This window comes from Clytia hemisphaerica, unplaced genomic scaffold (assembly GCF_902728285.1).
Source record: "Clytia hemisphaerica strain Z4C2 unplaced genomic scaffold, Clytia hemisphaerica genome assembly, whole genome shotgun sequence".
Lineage (NCBI taxonomy): Eukaryota > Metazoa > Cnidaria > Hydrozoa > Leptothecata > Clytiidae > Clytia > Clytia hemisphaerica.
Window position 1 is genome coordinate 550,812 of NW_027104353.1, and position 18,751 is coordinate 569,562.

Genomic DNA, 18,751 nt, shown 5'->3' on the forward strand with positions numbered 1-18,751 from the left:
TGGTAAAATGTTGTGCTTGTTCAAGGATTATCATATGTTTATGCTTGATTTTGTCAACCTCATCTAGTTTCATTTTCATGATGCTATGTTTGTTTCCTTTTTTTGATTTCACGGAAATAAAGTTAACTTCGAGTATATTCCTGTGTCTTGTTTTTTGGAGTTTGTTGTCCAAAAAAGGAATACTTAGAGGTATGTTGGATACGAGACGTGTACGGGAATGAGCAATTATAGCAGTTATTTTTAATGCGTTATATAATTGATTTGTTGGTCTCATTAAAGTGAAACTAAATTGTTTCCTTTTATGTCGTGTGTTTATGTGTAACAAACCTATTTCTTTCTTTCATAGTATGATGGGTTGTTGGTTGATGTTGAGATAAGAGACAACCTCTATCATATAAACTGTTGATAAATATACTTTAATGGAGGGTTCGTATGGTATTAATAAAATGATCAATTGAATGATGGGTTCACTTTCCATATTTACATAACAGTTTGTTTCGTAACAGACTTGATATATAACTCACTCATAGGTCCATAATTTTTTATTGTCCATTCCTTTTCACATTATTAAAAAATGAATTTTTGTTGTGGATCTTTAGTGTGTTGTCTGTTAGAGTGTTTTAGCGTGTCTCTTTAAAAATACTTTGTTAAGAACTTTCTGTGTCACCTTGACAACTTAAGGTAACACTTTGTATTTTTTGGAATGTACTTTCTATCGTAAGATTACATTAGTGATGAGGAAGAAAAATAAAGAAGTAGAATTTCTTTGCTGTACACTTTTTGTCAAGTTCTGATTTGATGATAGATGTTTTAGTCTTATGAGTTAGAGAATGAATGGCTTAAAAATGCTTTTTACTGCCTTTAGTTTCTCTAGGAAAGGGTAAAGAAACCTTTAATTTTCTCTATAGAATTTACCAGTTAAAATTAATAATAAAGCAACAAAATGTCGAAACATATTCTGATTGTGCACGGCTTCTTACTCAGTGGAACAGGCTCCAATATTTACAGTTGCAATGTAGCAATGCAATGGAAGAAACAAAACCATGCTATCACCATATTCTGCCAGGATCCTGATGCTGGGACTTATGATTGGGTTGACGAATTCTACACCAAGAATGACGAGTTGCCCAAAGAGCAAGTGGCTCCTGGTAAAGTTCGTGTCATTTTGCCAGACATTGCTGACCTTCTCCCCGTTTATCAATACGATGAATACAAAGGATACACCACTAAAACAATCCCTAACTTCACTGATGAAGAGATCGAAAGGTATTTTGTATAATGTATTCATGATATTCATTTATACTTTAAACGAAGCGTCCGTAAAAACACTTTTTTCAAAGTAATATGGCAAATGCAAGGTGTCTGTATAAAAAAGAACCTTTCGGCCTGAATGTCGCAATAGTCGCTGCTTCAAAAATATATTTTGCTTAGTTGTGACAAAGTTTGTATGTAAACTAGCCGGCATGCAAATGAGAGGACTAAATAACTAATAGCTGAATAACTCGCCAAGTATACATAACTTATTATTCTCGTTTATACAGACATATCAACATGATGGCAAAGGCAGTCAAAGACGTCTGCACACGATGGAAGGTTGATAAAGTTTTGTCTAACCATGCTCTCTTGCAGCCTATCAACGTCAAAAGAGGGTTAGAAGGCCTCGACATTCCATTCGACATCAAAATCCATGGCAGTGCTATTACCTTCATCTTAAAGAAGTTTCCGAAATATATGCCATACGCCGTTGAAGCTATAGAAGCTAGTAATAAAGTCATTGCTGGAACCCAACACGTTGTTGATCAAGTAGGTTTTCAATAGCTCGTAATCCCATTGTGTTTTACTCCTATAGGTTTGGTTCTCCAGGGTTTGAGGCCCGAATTAGTTTCCCTTGGTGTGATATTTGGTTAGATCTTCGTTTTCATAATATACAATGAGTTGAGTAAATATTACAAGAGCAAGAGAGAGCATTCTCACAATGCTCGCCAAATCTATTGACGTTCGCCATTGTAATGAATATAAATTTGTTTTAAACAGTTGTTAAAATAAGGCTGGATGTGAAAAACCCTTTTGTTTCGTTTTAGGTGTTATCAACTTTCCCAGACATGGATCTTTCAAAGAAGTTGGTTATCGTCCCCCCAGGTATGGACCCTGACGTTTTCGACCTTTGCACAAGCATCGACACAAACAGCAAAAAGTTCTTACAATTGTGTGAAAAACATGTTAACGCCGACGGAACAGGCCGTGACGCTTCAAAAGTAACCTTACCAGAGAAAGGAAACACGACACAAGATTTTCATAACAAATTGGTGGAAATGTCCAAAGATTGTAACCAACGTGTTGTCGATTCAGACATTTTGAAGAAATTCCCAACCATCGCTGAAGATGAACCTGTCCTGATTTTCTTCGGAAAATTCCTTTACACTAAAGGTACATTTTTGTTTATCCATCATATTGGTACTTCAGTTTTTGAGAACATTTCCTATAGCTTACTAGTAGAATTTTAAAACTGTTGAAGTCGTACGTTTTCGCACTTTTATATAGATTTGAACGAATAATTTTCACGACAACCGTATTTCTCACAAAATCCTGAATTTACTTTATTGAACTCTTAACATTAACTTGTGGCATGAATTTGTAGTCCTTCTATATTGACATTGAGTTTTTGAAAACCTTTTAATCCAGGTATCGGTGAAATTTTGATGACGTTTCCAACAATGGTCAAGAAATATCCCAAGATGCGTTTGATCTTGGTTGGTTTTGGTATTTACAGAGAACACATCGAGATTATGATTCGCTCAATGGTGACAGGAAACAAAGAATTATTCAAATCAGCTGCTCACTGTGTTGATGAGCTCGGCTGCTCTTTCCTTGAATCGTCTGTAGATATTGATCAGACATTCCAAAAACTTGGTAAGGAGTCCTGTTTTTTTAGAAATTGAAACGAAGCTTATTCATTCTAATGATCGTGGATTATATGATATGACCACTTTACAAGTGATATAACACTTTTCAATAATTGGCTAAATACCTTCAGCGTAGTAAATTTGAGTTAAAAAAGAAATAGCCTTCAAAGTAAAACTACTGGTAAGACAGGGTTTGTAGATTACCCTGTCTCAACATATTAACGGCTTTCATTCATTATGATGAAAACTGTCTATATGGGGACTAACAGGTTGATGGATGGAGCTCCAAAGTCATAGTGTTCTTCTTAGCCAGTCAAAAACTACAAAAATATTGAAAATAACCTTTTTCCTGATAATCTCTTGTTTCTTTGTTTTGATATAGATCAAGAGCAAGCAGATCGTATCTTGGTGACAGGATGTTTAAACCACAAAGAACTTGGTTTATTGCTTCCCATGGCATCCATTTCCCTCGTTACATCTAAAGCCACCGAAGCTTTCGGAATGGTCTCCGTTGAAGCCATGTCTGCTGGTAAGTGCGGTTCTCAAGGGCCAAAATAATTCATTTATTTGAACAAGTAACATTATAGAAAGGAAGCTTGCCAATGCGAATGATTCCTTTCTATATTTCTGTAAAAGATAGAAAAAAGTAAACCAGGACCGAGGCTATTGTTCTTTTAGAGAGTTTAATCATAGTGTCTCAACCTATCGCTAATCATCTTTTCAAATCCGACCTTTTTATGTGTCACTTCGTTGATGAAATACAGCGCGGCCACTTCTCTCTCCTTTCCTGAGTAATGAAGACGGTAGGAAAAATTTAAACTCCCCCCGATTTTCTTTTTTCAGGTGTTCTGCCACTCTGTGTATATCATTCGGGTATCAAAGATGTTTTGGACAAGCTAAAGGAGACAGAACCAGAATTGGAAGATTTACTTCATTTACCAGTGGAAAGTGGAGGTGATTACTCTGCAGCCAACGGTGCACATCTCATTAAGGTAAGATCTATCCAACTTTTAAGTATTTTTCTTCAAAAATCAATACCATCAGATGCCTAATGAAAAATGACGGGTTAAAGATTTTCTTCTAAGTAGTCCAAATGAAGGCATAATTAGGCTACTTCCAAAAAAATATTTCTTTGAAAGTTGAAAATATATTTGAAATATTGATTGCTTTCGTTTTCTAGCATTTCTTTGCACTGAAACCCTTCATATTGATAAAAATGTATCAAGGCAATATAACCAGAAATTTCGCGCGGATAAATTTTAGCGATCTGGCGATTCGGCGTAGGGAAAATAGGGAAAATTCGCTAAAACGCTAAAATTACTCTCGCTAAAATTTCTACGATTAAAGTAAAATATTTAATTGATGATAACGGAGGCTTAATCAGGCACCTGAGAGCAAGAGAGAAAGAAAGACAAATGATTCTGTGCAATTTAATTGTGTAGCTAATTATCTGTGCAATGTTGAAGATAGTATGATGATCAAAACCCTCTTAACTCGCTTTACTAATTCAACTATTCCAATCTAGATTTTACCGGAAAGAGTGTTTGCAGCTTTGGAATACCTATACCCTTCGTCTAAATCACGTGACGATCAATTGGCCAATAGACGTGAAGTTGGTCAAAAATTACGTAAAGTTGCTTGCGATGTTTGGTCTTGGGATGGTATTTGTACTACCCTAGCCAATTTGTAAAATTGAAGGAATTGTTTCAGTCCTGTTTTGTTTTGTTTATTTTTTTGAGGTGATTGTGTTTTGTTAATGAATGAGTGAATGAGTGAATTATTTATGTGATGACGATTTGAATTATCTGATATTTCATTGATTGATTGATTGATTTATTGATTGATTGATTGATTGATTGATTGATTGATTGATTGATTGATTGATTGATTGATTGATTGATTTGATGATTGATTGATGATTGATTGATTGATTGATTGATCGATTGATTGATTGATTGATTGATTGATTGATTGATTGATTGATTGATTGATTGATTGATTGATTGATTGATTGATTGATTGATTTGAAAAATAAATAAAAGTTAAATTCTCCAATCAAATATTGAACTGATATCTCGGTTAATTTTCTTTATACTCGAATGCTATGTATTTGTCTAGTATTTGTCTTTTGTAATTTTCAAGAATTTATTTAGGAAATTTACTAATTATATTTATTTACGAATTTTTTAAAAAGTAAAAAAACATTATTTTTGATAATTATTTTTATTTCCGCATGCTTTAGTTTGAATTTGTAATAGTAGTGGAAATAAACATTTAGAAGCTACAGTATGTTTCATAGAATTACTGAAAAAAAATCATTTTTTATTACTGTATATACTGTAGTCCGTCCATTTTCACCTGGATATAGTTTTTACAGACATTTTGTTTTTTTTTCGATCGTGAATACAAAAGGTTTGTCCTTGAAAGTCAGTAACGATTATTCAGGTGAAGGTACACGGACTAGACATGTGCGTTTTAGTTGTGTATACTGAGTCTACAGTTATTATTTTCTGATTCATCTAATCTATTTACATTCTATTTTCCAGAAACTAAATAAATAAATAGAGAAAAATGTTATGTAGAAATAAATTGGGATTAACTTGTCGTGCGCATGCGCGTATGATATCTACGTCATGTTGTCGAATGAGACGGAAGCCGAAACCTGAACGTGACATGTCCAAACGGAATTTACAAGGCGAGGCATTGGAGGAAAGGTTAAAACGAAGAGAAGCTGACATTATTCGGCAACAGGTATTAGCAGCCTTCTTATCCCTCACTATTTAGCTTCCATGACATTCAAAGAAAAGTGGTTTTTCATATTTGGAGACGATATTTGTTTCAAAATGTTTCAGCCTATCAAGGAAATGTTTATTGTGCATAACTTGGATATACAAAACGCTGTCTCACAGCCTGGTAGAAGTTCTAGTGTTTTGAGTTCAAAAACGCCAATGGGGATGGTTGTGGAGTGCAATTTATTTACATTGAATTTTGAATGGGGGTGAAAAGTCAATTACCATGGAGCTGAATTTGTAGGGTATTTTCCCACCAGGGATGAAATTAGGCCAAATTTTCCCGTAGGTTTGGGTTTCCACTGGGTCTGTGACACAGGGGTGTATAATAGGTTGGGGACTGCAAATTAATAACCCTTTAATTAATCAAGGGATCAGTGGTGTAATGGTCGTTGCTCTTGACTCCCGTCTGAGAAGTCCGAGTTCAATGCTCACCGTATTACCCTGATTCACTTAGCAAATGAAAGAACTTCTTTCGCCCGGGTCAACCAATACCATGTGAGGGAATTCGGGTACCCCTACCCCTACCTAGACAAGAGTGTGGATTCCAGGTATTGTGACATGCGATCTATCAATAACTTAAGAGCCAATTTTTTATCCATAGCCATACAAAGAAGCAGTAGCGCGTGTGGTACATCGTTTCACACAAGAGATCGAATCGGAAGAACGGAAGAAACACGACGTTCAAGGTGAACTCGTGCAAAGAGAGTTGGCTGAACGTCAGCAAGCTCTACAAAATCTCGCCATACTCTCCAAAAGCAATGAAGAATTGAAATTAAAAAGGTATTTTTGAGTATTTTTTATGAATTAGATTCGGGTGGTTTTATTGTGGTGATTCTTTTCACATACGAGAGGAGGGACGAAAAGGGACAACATGGCACGAGTTATTGAAAGAATATTACGTATAACTTCAGTGCTTTTTGATTTATTTTAAACAAAAGATATTGTGATTTCTCACCAATCCAAACCTACGCCCTTTCTTTGACTACTTTGAAGGAATTTTCTCGTAACCCCCTATGCCTGCCTAGGCTTGATGATTATGTTCTCGGATATAAATCGTTCATTCACTACAACCCCTACACTTTTTATTGAATTACGCTGATCCCAGCTTATGTCAAAGAACAAGGTCTCTTTTTCTAAATATTCCAGATTTTTCTTTCTGGTATTTATATGAATCTCATACCATTTCAATTTCTTATATTACTTGAAACAAGAACTAGTAGTTCTGAAAATTCCAACAATAAGTTAACGTTGGTTTAAATTTGTTGATTTCCAGGGAGAAGCAAAGTTTGTTAGACGAAGAGAAACTTCGTTTACAAGAAAGAGAAGAAGAAACAAGACTAGAGCAATTAAAAGCAGAAATCAAAGAACGAAACACCAATATCGTACTAAGAGTAATCGTGAGTAGATTGCCCTTTTTTGTTTCCCCTCAATTTTTTTTTGCCCCTTTCTTTATCTGTAAGGGCTAACTGAATTAGGGGAAATTATCCCTGTTTCTTTGGACAAATATTTCAATATTTTTGTGGGAAACTTGAAGCTTTTGTTTGCTATATTTGGGACCCAATTTAGTCTGTGATTTCATAGCTACTATGTTTTGAGCAACCTTTGGTCCAAGTAGTCTTCAATTGTATTATATGGTACTGCCCTCCCTTTTTTATAAAATGGGGTAGGAGTTGAAGCCATCTACTAAATAAAAGGGCTCCTAAACATCTTTTTAACAGTTTCTTATAAAATTCTCCCAGAAACAATATTAGGAGTAGTACTCACACTAGAGTCTGCTAAATTGCGTGGGTTGCGTGGGTGCGTGGGTACGTGGGTCGATATTTTTGCGTTGGTCATTTTTTTGCGTGGGTGCGTGGGTCAAAATATTTTTTGCGTGGGTCAAAAATTTTGCGTGGGTCAAATTTTTTGCGTGGGTCATATTTTTTGCGTGGGTCAAATTTTTTGCGTGGGTCAAATTTTTTGCGTTCATATTTTTTGCGTGGGCCATTATTTTTTGCGTGGGTCAAAATTTTTGTGTGGGTCAAAATTCTCTCTGTAATTCGAAAAAATGCCTTCCCTTGAAATTCGAACGGGTCACATCCAAAATGTTGGATGTGTTTTACATAGCACGTTTTGGTTTATTTTGTTTATTTTGCATAGCTGTACAGTTCCGTACTTTCTGAATAACAATATGGTGAATTAGTTCCAATAAACGAGGTCGGAAAGAACTTTTCCAACAAAGGAGTGTTGTTTTATAAGAGGAAGCTTTATAAAATCTTTTTGGAAGCTTTATAGCTTCTTATAGCACGCTTTAATCTTTTGGGTTTCCTTTGAGTGTTAAAGAACAAAGCAAATGGCGACAAAATCTGAAAATTTTTCTACAAAAGTTATATTCATTAGGCGACCGATTATTAAACAATTTAATCGTTGTCAATTATTTCGTCCACCCCACTTGTAATTTCTTTGATTTAAGTACATTAAAGGCCAATTTAAAAAATTGGACGAAATAAAGACGCTGTACTTTTTTTCAAAGCAAGAGAAAAGGGAGGAAAAAATTCCATAGAAAGAAAAGAAGCGGTCATATCTCATTTTTTTGCTTAAAGTTATAGTGTTTATTTCCATGACACTGGAATCCTGAAATATAGCATGCTAAAATTCAAAAGTGTGATCCTGAAGTGTGTCTACAAAAATTAGACGGGTGTGTGTTGATTCTGTATAATGTTATAGTAAGTAAGTGCAGCTATGTAAAATAAACCACAAGGTGTTACTACATAAAAATTGTGTGCCTTTGTTTAGTTTATAGTAGATATATACACAACACATTTGTGTATAAGATAACTTGAAAATTTAAATTTGACAAAAAAAACGTCTTAGCTAACTCGAAAGTTTTAATTTGGTAAAAAAATCGAGTTAGCTAAAAAATCACCAAAAAAATAGTGACTCACTCAAAAATTTTGACCCACGCAAAAAATATTACCCACGCAAAAAATAATAACCCACGCAAAAAAATATGACCCACGCAAAAAATATGACCCACGCAAAAAATTTGACCCACGCAAAAAAAATTGACCCACGCAAAAAATTTGACCCACGCAAAAAATATTTTGACCCACGCACCCACGCAAAAAAATGACCCACGCCAAAATATTAACCCACGCAAAAATATTGACCCACGCACCCACGCAACCCACGCAATTTAGCAGACTCCTCACACTAGACAGCGCTTGCCAACACATGGTATTTGTTCATTATATTAGAGGTGTTTATTCATGACGTAACATTTTGAGGTGTCAATTTTTATGGCAAGGTCGAAATTTTCCAACTCATAATTTTATTTTCAAACAATTCCAAATTGCTGCCATATTATGGTGTTGACGAGTGTCTCCGTTGTTTAAAACTTTAAGTCATTATACTGGAGTTGTGCACTGAATGATTTGTTGATTTCATTGATTTGTTGAGTCATTTGAAGGACTTTTTTTGAAATCGTTTTAAAAATGACCTTTGCACACCAATTTAAAAAAAGTCTTGATCCTGTCATCATTGATTTTGATATGTAATCTGTAACTTGTTTGTAAAGTTTCTTTACAAGGGCTTGTCTTTTGAGCTTTACCGGATCTTTAACCTCTTGATAGTTTCTCAATCAAATGAAACACCTCTGCGTTTCTTTCTCAATGTTTCATTATTTCGAGGGATGAGAAAGAAAACTTTATAAGAGATATTATTTTGTCGGATGGTCGAGATATCCTGCAGGCAGATGGTAATTAATGAAACATTGTGTCTCTCATTCAACCAACAATATCATGAAGTGTTTTCACGTAATGGATCACGAAAAAATAAAACTAAGATATATCTTTGACCTCGCCAAAACAACTCCTACTTAAATTAAAAAGCTCAACAATAAAAACCACAATGTATTGACTTGCTTTGAATACTAAATTTTGCCGGAAAATCATTTTAAGTCGATGGTTGCACAAATTAAAAATATATTTACGTAATATAAAAACTTTAAATTTTGATAAAAATACTTTTATGGAATGACTTAAATGTTAAGAAAAACTTAGGATAATGATATAGGAGAGCTAGGCTGTCTATTTCAGATTTAATTAAGCACCAGATTCTTTGTGGAATTGCGTAAAATTGTCATGTCTATTTGTGGTTTTTTGTGATTGTTCATTAGTTTTTCCGGGTTGAAAGGAGGGGCCTGAAATTGGACCATTTTAATGGTTAATTCTTTTCTTTCCAATATCATCTTCAGGAGGAAAGCAAGTCGTTCGTTACCAAAGAAAACCTCGATCAAAAAATCGAAGAAGCACTCGAAAATCCTGTTAACTACAATTTCGCTTTGAAAACCAACGGTGAAAAGATTATTTCTACTAAACCACCTGGTAATTTGGACGGGTGGAAGGGCGCCAATCCAAGTGCGTACGCCCTGGGTGGAATACAACAAGGAAGCGGTGAGTGGAATTTCATTTTTCGATCACAAAAACCACAACAAGAAGAAAGTCAAGATAATTAATATTTTTTATAAGATAATGAATGATAGAAATGTACATACTGTTTTGCAAGAAAAATATTAAGAAAATATATCTCAAATGAAATATCTGAAATAACATGTCATTTCTTCTGAAATTGAGTAACAGTAATTCTTTGTTGGGTAACATTCTCTTGTGTTGAGATTGAACTTCTATGAATTACCATTGGTTGCACTGTATTACGCATGCGTGAACTACGTTTCGAAAAATTACTATTCAGTGAACTTTTTGAGGGTTGAAAAATTCTTGAGAAAGCTTTTCGGAATCGTTTTTGTTGTAGAAAATAGATGAATGGGTTAAATGAACTTTTCGAAAATGAAGCCCATTTTGATGCCACACTTAATGTCATTGAGATGCTTTCCAGATGGTCTGTGTTTTGTTCTTTCAACTCCAAAATACGTAAACATGCGTATGGTAGATGACAAATAACGAAAGCTCCAATAACGAATAATATTTTACTAGCTGTTCGAATTTCACGTTGACGAAAACTTTCATGTCTTGATTTTTGATTCATGTTGAATATATTCACTGGTAGTATAGCACGTGCAATCCTTCGATTGTGTGAGCGTGCAACACGAAAAATGTACAAATAAGTCGCTAAAATCACGCACAAAGATAGCAAGAAATTGCATGAAATCAGGAAAGCCGTATAAATATAAAATCCAGTTTCTTCACTGTATGAATAAAAAGTACATGCTAAGTATCTTTGATTGAATGTATACCAGTTGCAAAAGACTGGGACTAGAGAGAAAACAATAGATTGCACCCAGATGTAAATGTTACATTGCGACGCTTTACAAATTGTCATCCTAGCTTTATAAGCTAGTGGTTTCATCACAGCGGCTAGTCGGTCTAGACTGATAACTGCTAATGCTAACATCGAGGCCAGTTCAACAGACGTTCCCATAAATCCGTTTAGTTTTTGTAATGCAACGGGTGGTCTCCAAGACGCTGATACTATGGCAACGAACGAAAAAGGCATGACGAATACAAGGTTTGTAAGATCGATAATCAATAAATTAATCAAAAAGATACTAGCGATGTTTCTTCGTAATTGTCTTTCCTTTACTAATACACACAACACAACAATATTAGCTAGCGTACCAATCAAAATGATGGCTCCCAAAAATACTGCAAAAATGATCTGGTTACTCGTCTGTAACTTCATCTTCACCAGATAAGAATATATCTTCAGTTTTTCTTTTTATTGATAATCTCAAAACACCAAGACATCAGTCTAGAATATTTGTTCTCGTACTAATAAAAATTTAACCTTTTTTCATCGGGCTCGAATTTCTGCTCAAATTAAACAGCATAAGAAAACTTTTTTCGCGTTTGTTTTAACTGTTTAATATATTTGCTTCTTCTTGTTTTTCTTTGATAGAAATAGAAACGCAGGTGACATGAGGACACGACCTTGTTTCAACCCAAACAAATTAGACGGTTTCTACGGTTTCCCTCAAAGAATAATTAATTCTTGGATTACACTATTAGCTGTTCGTCTCGACGGAGTTAAAGATTTTTCTGAAAATAAAGTTTTTGATTTGCATCAAAAAGGGTTATTTTAGTGCGAAAGTTTAAAGAAAGAGAGACCCTTTTAATTTCTTTTTTCATCATTTTTTATTTTTCAATTTTCGCTTTATATTGAACCTTCTTCACAAAATATTTTCAAATTCTCCCTTGTTTTCAGTTACAGCGAGATGATCTCCGGTTTTCATTTGGAAGGACGTGGAAACCATGGGTGTGAAATGTTGTAAATTGATACTAATTGGTATACATTAAAAAGTTTTCCCTTTTCAATATAATCATTCATTTTGTTGACTATAGGATGATGGCAAGCTTGTTTCAACAGAGCGTTTATCAGGAATATCAATCTCACACTAAAAGTTCATAATTTTCAAATTTTTCACACACGTTCGATTAACTTTGATAAAGAAAGTATACTATTTTTATAAGCATATGTAATACTTTAAAGATATTCTCTTTTATGATATGGAAAGGTATGATGGCAAAGGTGAATAAACAAATTCATAACTTTCATTAAGGCTGCACTAAAAATTCTATCTTAGAAAAGTTCCCTATTTTATTTTTCAACCGACGATCAAGTCAAGAACGTTTGAAAATGGTTGATGTTATTCTTATAATAAACTGAGTGTGAGAACGTGCTTGCATCGGAGGAAAACATGAAAATATTTTTGATAAAAATTTGTCAATTGTATTTCTATAAATTATCAAAATAAAAGAATTTGTTATCAAAATCTATAAAAAATATATATATAATTTATGTTCAATAAAAAAAATTTTAAAAATATAATTGTTATTAATTTTTCATATTTATCTAATTATCTAACAAAATATTTCGAAAATTACATTGCAATTTGTAGAAAAAACTAAGAACAGTAACAAAACCCTATTAAGCTATTATGTAGGAGGACCTCCGTTTTTACCAAGGCCAATAAAATATTGATCAGCTAATTAAACGACAGTTAAACAAAATTTTCCACTGTTGAAAAATAATGACAAAAAATCAACCATTAGTCAATGCTAATGATGCGAATTTAAACCAATCCATTAAAATATTATGCTTGAGAACAGTGCTAATAGATGTTGCGACAACAGATTATTCAATTCTTCAAATACGTTCAAAATGAGCAATAATTTTTTATCATAAATAAGAGGAATCAAACGTTACCTATTTGGGAGTATCATAAAATACAAATACACGCTTTTTTATAAGAATGGTGTTTTTTTCATTTCATCATGGATATTCTTAACTTTTTTGGGAAAATCATCCTAAAATATTCTTAGGGTATTTTCTTAGGTTAGGGTCAAAATTCAACCAAAATTTAATAAGAAATACACACCTGAAGCAAAAAATGGTAACTAAACAAAATTTTCCACTGTTGAAAAATAATGACAAAAAATCAACTATTAGTCATGCTAATAGTCATAAACATCATAAACATGATGAAATTTTATCAAAAAAGCGTGTACCAGATGGTTCTCGAGACTGCACTGTGTTCATCTGAAGACCTCTGTCAGATTTCAAGAACTATGGGCCAAGGACGGATTATCAATTTACAACGGTTACACTGAGAATCAATTTGAAGCGGAAGCGGGGTTTACCACATCGACTTCAGATTTAACTTTACTTAACATTGATATTTGATGACTCGATTACACGAATTAAAACAAGAAAAGGTGTTTAAAATCGCATTGAAAAGCCAACAACCAGGACCAACATTTAAGTTTTACAATTTGGGTATACTGCAGAATAAGTAATCCCCTTTTTAAAGTTTAAGTGATCAAAGTTCTTCCGTCTCAGACGGATTTCCGTCTTACAGAAATTTTTGTCAAAGTTTTCAATCTCAGTCAGAAATGGTTATTTAGCGAGAAATAGTGATTTTATTCTCTAGAATAATTCCATCAAAGGTTTTAAAAATTGGATTCCAAGCATGTTTTGTATATACCTTGTATATACATACTATGACGTTCATATATTTTTATTTTTCAACCTATTTTAGATAGATGTATATTTTCGCTGTATGATAGGCATTTTAAGAACATTCTGAGTTGTTTTAATTAATAAATTTTAGTGCCTTTTTAGCCAATCTAGGGGTTAAAAAATCTGAAAATTTTCTAACCCTCAGCCCCAACCATGGTGGGGCCTGCAGGTGTCACTGTATACCAAATTATCTATATCAAAAAATTTTCCGTCTCACAGAAAAAAACTGCTTTGACCACTGAACAAAAATACATTTTTTTATAAGAACAATGAGGCTCAAAAATAAGAACAATTTAAGAACAATGCAAGTTAGGGGTCAAGATAGTAAAAATTAGGTATAACGCCTAAAATAAGAACAGGATAACACAATTTGAGGCTCAAAGTGACAAAAAAATAAGAGCAACCGAGCCTCAGCAAAATTATTCTTATAAGAAAAGTGTAAAAAAATATTGTTTTATTTACGAATTACCTAACTCCCATCCATACAATTGTTGTCATTAATACACGTTACCAACTTCTGTAAACCCTCATTTGAAATCGGTACGTTCTCGTCTTTCAATACATTTTCCACTTTCCGCACTTCATCAGCATCATTACCATTATTATACTTTCGTTCCCTCAAGAAGTGTTTCAATTTAGCGATAACGGCGTGGTATGCATTTCGCATAATTTTGTTATCTCCGCTACAACGTCTAGCATTGTGTATTTTTCCAGCGAAAAATTCAGCCATTATTTTTTCACGTCCGATTACTCTGAGATCACCAAACTCGTACAATGCACCTAAATCGATTGTTTCTCCGAGGATGCTAGAGGACCAGTAGTCTGAACCAACTGATATTGAACGCTATTGAAAGAATGTAAAGAATAAACGGAACTAAGTTAAGAATAAGTGTTAGATTGGACAGTAAACTAAACCTAATGCCTACCTGCGAGTAGTCAAAGTGGTCAAAATGGTCAAAGATCAATTTGAAGGCATTCTTATTCCGTCGTCATTATTGAAAATTAGTGCAGTATCATTTTGGGATCGGTGAGGGTTTTCACACCTCGAAACCTCTCTAGGGGTTATAAAAATAAACTCACCCTGAAATGAGCCAAATCACCAAAACTTTAAAAGTGTGAATCTTATAAATTTGATTAATATAGATCAGAATGAATATTTCACAGCATTTTATCACGATGAACTTAACCAGAAGGAGTTTTATCAAAATACCTCCTGAGATTCAATTGATCCACTCGAAATAAAACTTGCAACGGGATCAGCTTCTGATCGAGATGTTGTGTAAGGTGAATTTGGTTTGTCATCAATCAGTAAATCTGTAAGGAAAAAACACGTACATCTTACAGAATATCAATAGAGTTTTCAGACAGAATTTCAAGGGCTTAAAACCTTCTGGGTACATCATAACAGGTTCTACCCCTACTCATTCGCGAATAAAAATTGTTTAGGCTAGAAGCCTCTCAAAATGGTTCTTTTATAAGAAAATCGGCCTCGCAAACCATGCCCGCTTTTATAAGCAACTAAAAGCAATTATTTGGCAGGTAATTGTACTGAAATTTCTGAATGAGTTCATATTTTCAGTTTGCGACACTTAACATTGCCTGTACACAGACCAAGTGTCTACGGCGAAATTCAAAACTCATTGCCGTAGAGGGTCTGTTGTCATTGTCTTTCTCATTTTAGATTTTTCAAACCGACCGCTGCGATGGAGTGTTGATGAAAGAGGGGAGACGATGAGAGAAGGCTTGCTATTTATAAATCATACTTCATCGCAGAGGTCTCTGTATGGGAATTTTTTTATCAAACAGAAAATGCGCACAGAGTGTACTACGACGCGATGTAAGTGAGGTACACTCTGGTACAGAGTACACTTAACAAAAAACTTTCAGGGATGTGTGGCAGTCTACAAAACAAACCTTTTTCGACGTGCTTGGAAAATGGTATGCTCGATTGACTTGCATTCTTCGCTTTCTCAATGTATTTCCCTTTCGAAGCAAAGTATTTCACTGAAAGATTGAGTGAGTATTAAATCAAATCACGACTCTTTTAGTTCACTTTTTTTAAGAACAAACTATATAAGAACATTTCGATGGCCAAAATATTGAGAGCAAGTTAAGAACTCGAAAACAACACATTTCTTAGGAAAATGGACAAAAATACTAAGAATATAAAAAAATAATTAAAAATAATAAGAACATGTTAAGAACATCCGAATGTTCTTATAAAAAACGTGTAAATCATTTCAGTCTGAGAGTGATTGGTTTCGTATCTAACAAAAAAGAAAATGTCGAAAAGAAATATGTGCCAACAAAAAAAAAGAAAACTCACAGATAATCAATGCTCGTTCGTCCTCTGACTTCAGTTTCAAGCTTTGTGCCATCTTATTGCAATCGGTGAAATCACGAAGAAGTTTTCTCCCAACAGCCTTCGACTGCTCTTTTCGTTGTTTTTTGTTTCGATTCCTGTCTTCATTCAATTGGTTATAATACTGTAAAAGCTCTGCATCGTTTTGCTTGGCTTCAATTTTATTTTGCAGCCAACCTGGTGAAAGGAATTCGAGGAATTCGTAACCTTTGAATGTCTTTTGATCACTTGCACCAGTAATTTCTTTCCGTATTTGATAAAAACACTCTTCGAAGCTTGGCGGTGTTGTGGTGGAGTTGCAAGAATCCTTAAACATAAAGATTTCTATAATTATCCTTAGATTTACCCATAACATTGCTTAGATTTTTGTCCTATAAAGATTCCTGAATGGGTAATCCAAACCATGAAATTTTTGAAAGGACTTTAGTAGTAGTCTTTCAAAAAGAAAGATGATTTCAATAATTTCAAAATCAGTTGATTATGATTTGGCTTAAAAGTGACTGATATTCAAAATTTGTCAAATTATTTTTATTGGGTGTGCACTTAGACAAAAAGATGTGCTGCTTAACAGAGTACTTTTCTAAGTACTTGGTAGGGACTGATATTGTAAAGATTGAGGAAAACTTAAGCAAAATTTGGGATTTTAGTCCAGTTCAGGGTCACTTTTTTAGTAATTTTTAGTACAAATTTCAAAAAATGTGTCCATTTTCCGGGCTAACCCCGTCAGTCGGGAAGAGTAGTACCGTCGGTGATTTTCCCTTACTTACGTTGCGTCCCCTATGATTAAGGTTGGATAAGTATTTTTTCAACAGCTCACGCAAAACTGGTGTAGATATTTGAGAGCAAAGTATGTCTAACAGAACGAATATCGGCTTCTGAAAAGAGAATAATACAATTCAAAACAATCCTATCCTTATAAGTTATTCTTTTTTTATAATTTCATTATGGTGATTTTTGTAGTGACGTATCTGTAGTACAGTAAATAAAATGTAAAATCCAAGAGCAGTTCCTTTAAGGCAGCACGAATCCGCCCTGTCTGTGTTTTCATAAAGGGTAACTCTCAACTTAGGTAGCTTCATGTCCCACAAGAAACGTAGTAAACTAGAGTCTCACGTATAAAGAAGCGTTGAACGTGCCTCTGACTCTACGGTGATAAATTTCTAAATTTTCGGGTCTATATACAGACAACCCATACACTACACACAGAATCCTACATTGACTAGATAAAAATTCTCACGGCAGCAATCCACAATTTTCCTACGTTTTTCATTCTCCGCTCCACCTATACCGAAAAGAAAAGAGACAAATTATTGGAAATCATCTGATATCATAAAAAACAATTGCCTTTCATCTTTACCAGAGATTTGATTAACTCGTTTGATTCGTAGAGCCACCTTTATTTAATATAAAACATTAAGAAACCTTCGCGTTAGATGTCGAAAAGACATCAGGGTTTCCTGGTGCTCAGAGGGAAATACTTTATAGTGGAACAAACAACAATAATGCCTTTCAATTGAAACTTTATCCTTTCAAAGATAAAACTTGGCCTTTGCGAGGAATGAATGAACTTCTTACTTACACTTTGTTGATGATTTTGATCTTCTTCCGTTAAATATTGTTGCACCATCTAAAAAAAGATATTGTTAAAATTTCAACTTTAGGCCAATTTCTACGAAACACCCGGTATTGTTAAAAACAATTTTACCTTATTGCTGCCGTGGAGGTGTTTGGTTTTGAAAATCCATATAATTGTGCTAAGTGATGCAAACATTTCCCCTGGCAAGATATGCAAGTGAACTAATCGTTGCGACATTTTGGGCGGAGGCCGAAAATACACTAAAACCAATATTGAATCGCAGAGAGGTTCAACTATATCATATAATAAACCAAAGTCATACCAAAACTTTGAAACTAAATGTTTTCCGCATGCAATATTGCAGAGTTCTCCCCAGCGTTGCTATGGTATTCTAAGTTCCTGAATACTGGGGGGGGGAGGCAAATGAAAGAGGGGAGGGTTAAAATTCAATAACCGGGGGTAGACGTTTATTCGGGACCTTAGAGTACCTTCTAGTAAATGCTTGAAGAAAATGATGTAGTGAAAAAATTGCTACCTGAAATTGTTTTCTCAACAATTCATCAAGATGTTTGGATTTGGTTTTGGGGTCTTCATTTCCTTCGCAATAGACCATCAACTCCTTTTCCACTTTCTAAAAAGACAATCATGAGATGGAATTATGGAAAGGGAAAAGATTGGCGCAGATTAAACATATTTTTATTTTATGATATCTTTCCTGACAAAGCAGAATATAAACCAGAATTTCTCAATATTTGTTCGCTCCTTAACTCGAACAAATTTGTGCTCCCGTGCGTGTTCGAGTTATGGAGAGTCCGCTGTAAAACATAAAGGTATACCTCGACAATCAATGTCCAAAGTTCCAGAACAACTTTCTCTAGGATATCTTGATATAAGTAACTCTTGAAGACCTTCAGTTGGTTCGTCATAAACATTGAACAAGGTGACATCTGTGCAACAAATTCTTTCGATGTTTCGTGTAATTTCATGCAAATCAATCGGTCGAAATGTTTGGTGTATATAGACATCGCCTGAATAAATTACATGACAATTAGTTATCCCATATTGTTACTATAACATAAATACATATCGTTGAGGTAACCAA

The 18,751-nt window shown here is 34.2% G+C and overlaps 4 protein-coding genes across 8 annotated transcripts in view; 2 read left to right on the top strand and 2 right to left on the bottom strand.

The window, feature by feature from the left end:
* The first annotated feature begins 880 nt into the window (after positions 1-880).
* On the top strand, positions 881-4,734 carry LOC136818049 (uncharacterized). The gene is made up of 7 exons (XM_067074412.1): positions 881-1,266; positions 1,542-1,803; positions 2,082-2,427; positions 2,683-2,910; positions 3,286-3,432; positions 3,747-3,895; positions 4,429-4,734. Exons 1-7 carry the CDS (start codon positions 944-946, stop codon positions 4,591-4,593), a joined length of 1,620 nt encoding a protein of 539 aa, XP_066930513.1. The 5' UTR covers positions 881-943; the 3' UTR covers positions 4,594-4,734.
* A 719-nt stretch (positions 4,735-5,453) lies between these two features.
* LOC136818052 (small ribosomal subunit protein mS26-like) lies at positions 5,454-10,274 on the top strand. Its single transcript, XM_067074414.1, has 4 exons — positions 5,454-5,654; positions 6,297-6,475; positions 6,969-7,092; positions 9,930-10,274. Exons 1-4 carry the CDS (start codon positions 5,475-5,477, stop codon positions 10,188-10,190), a joined length of 744 nt encoding a protein of 247 aa, XP_066930515.1. The 5' UTR covers positions 5,454-5,474; the 3' UTR covers positions 10,191-10,274.
* LOC136818050 (G-protein coupled receptor 26-like) lies at positions 10,178-11,570 on the bottom strand. The gene has a single exon (XM_067074413.1). The coding sequence runs from the start codon at positions 11,372-11,374 to the stop codon at positions 10,289-10,291; it is 1,086 nt and encodes a 361-aa protein (XP_066930514.1). The 5' UTR covers positions 11,375-11,570; the 3' UTR covers positions 10,178-10,288.
* A 2,594-nt stretch (positions 11,571-14,164) lies between these two features.
* LOC136818053 (uncharacterized) overlaps positions 14,165-18,751 on the bottom strand; it is a 32,077-nt gene continuing 27,490 nt past the window's right edge. For 4 of the 5 annotated variants that reach the window (XM_067074419.1, XM_067074417.1, XM_067074418.1 and 1 more), the window contains 9 exons: positions 18,486-18,677; positions 18,185-18,280; positions 17,653-17,700; positions 17,311-17,355; positions 16,841-16,948; positions 16,038-16,380; positions 15,626-15,715; positions 14,922-15,025; positions 14,165-14,555 (listed from right to left, as the gene is read on the bottom strand). In XM_067074419.1, coding sequence (XP_066930520.1) covers positions 14,181-14,555; positions 14,922-15,025; positions 15,626-15,715; positions 16,038-16,380; positions 16,841-16,948; positions 17,311-17,355; positions 17,653-17,700; positions 18,185-18,280; positions 18,486-18,677 — 1,401 coding nt within the window. In that variant the 3' untranslated portion in view covers positions 14,165-14,180. The remainder of the gene's footprint in view (positions 14,556-14,921; positions 15,026-15,625; positions 15,716-16,037; positions 16,381-16,840; positions 16,949-17,310; positions 17,356-17,652; positions 17,701-18,184; positions 18,281-18,485; positions 18,678-18,751) is intronic. The other variant, XM_067074416.1, reaches the window with a different exon arrangement.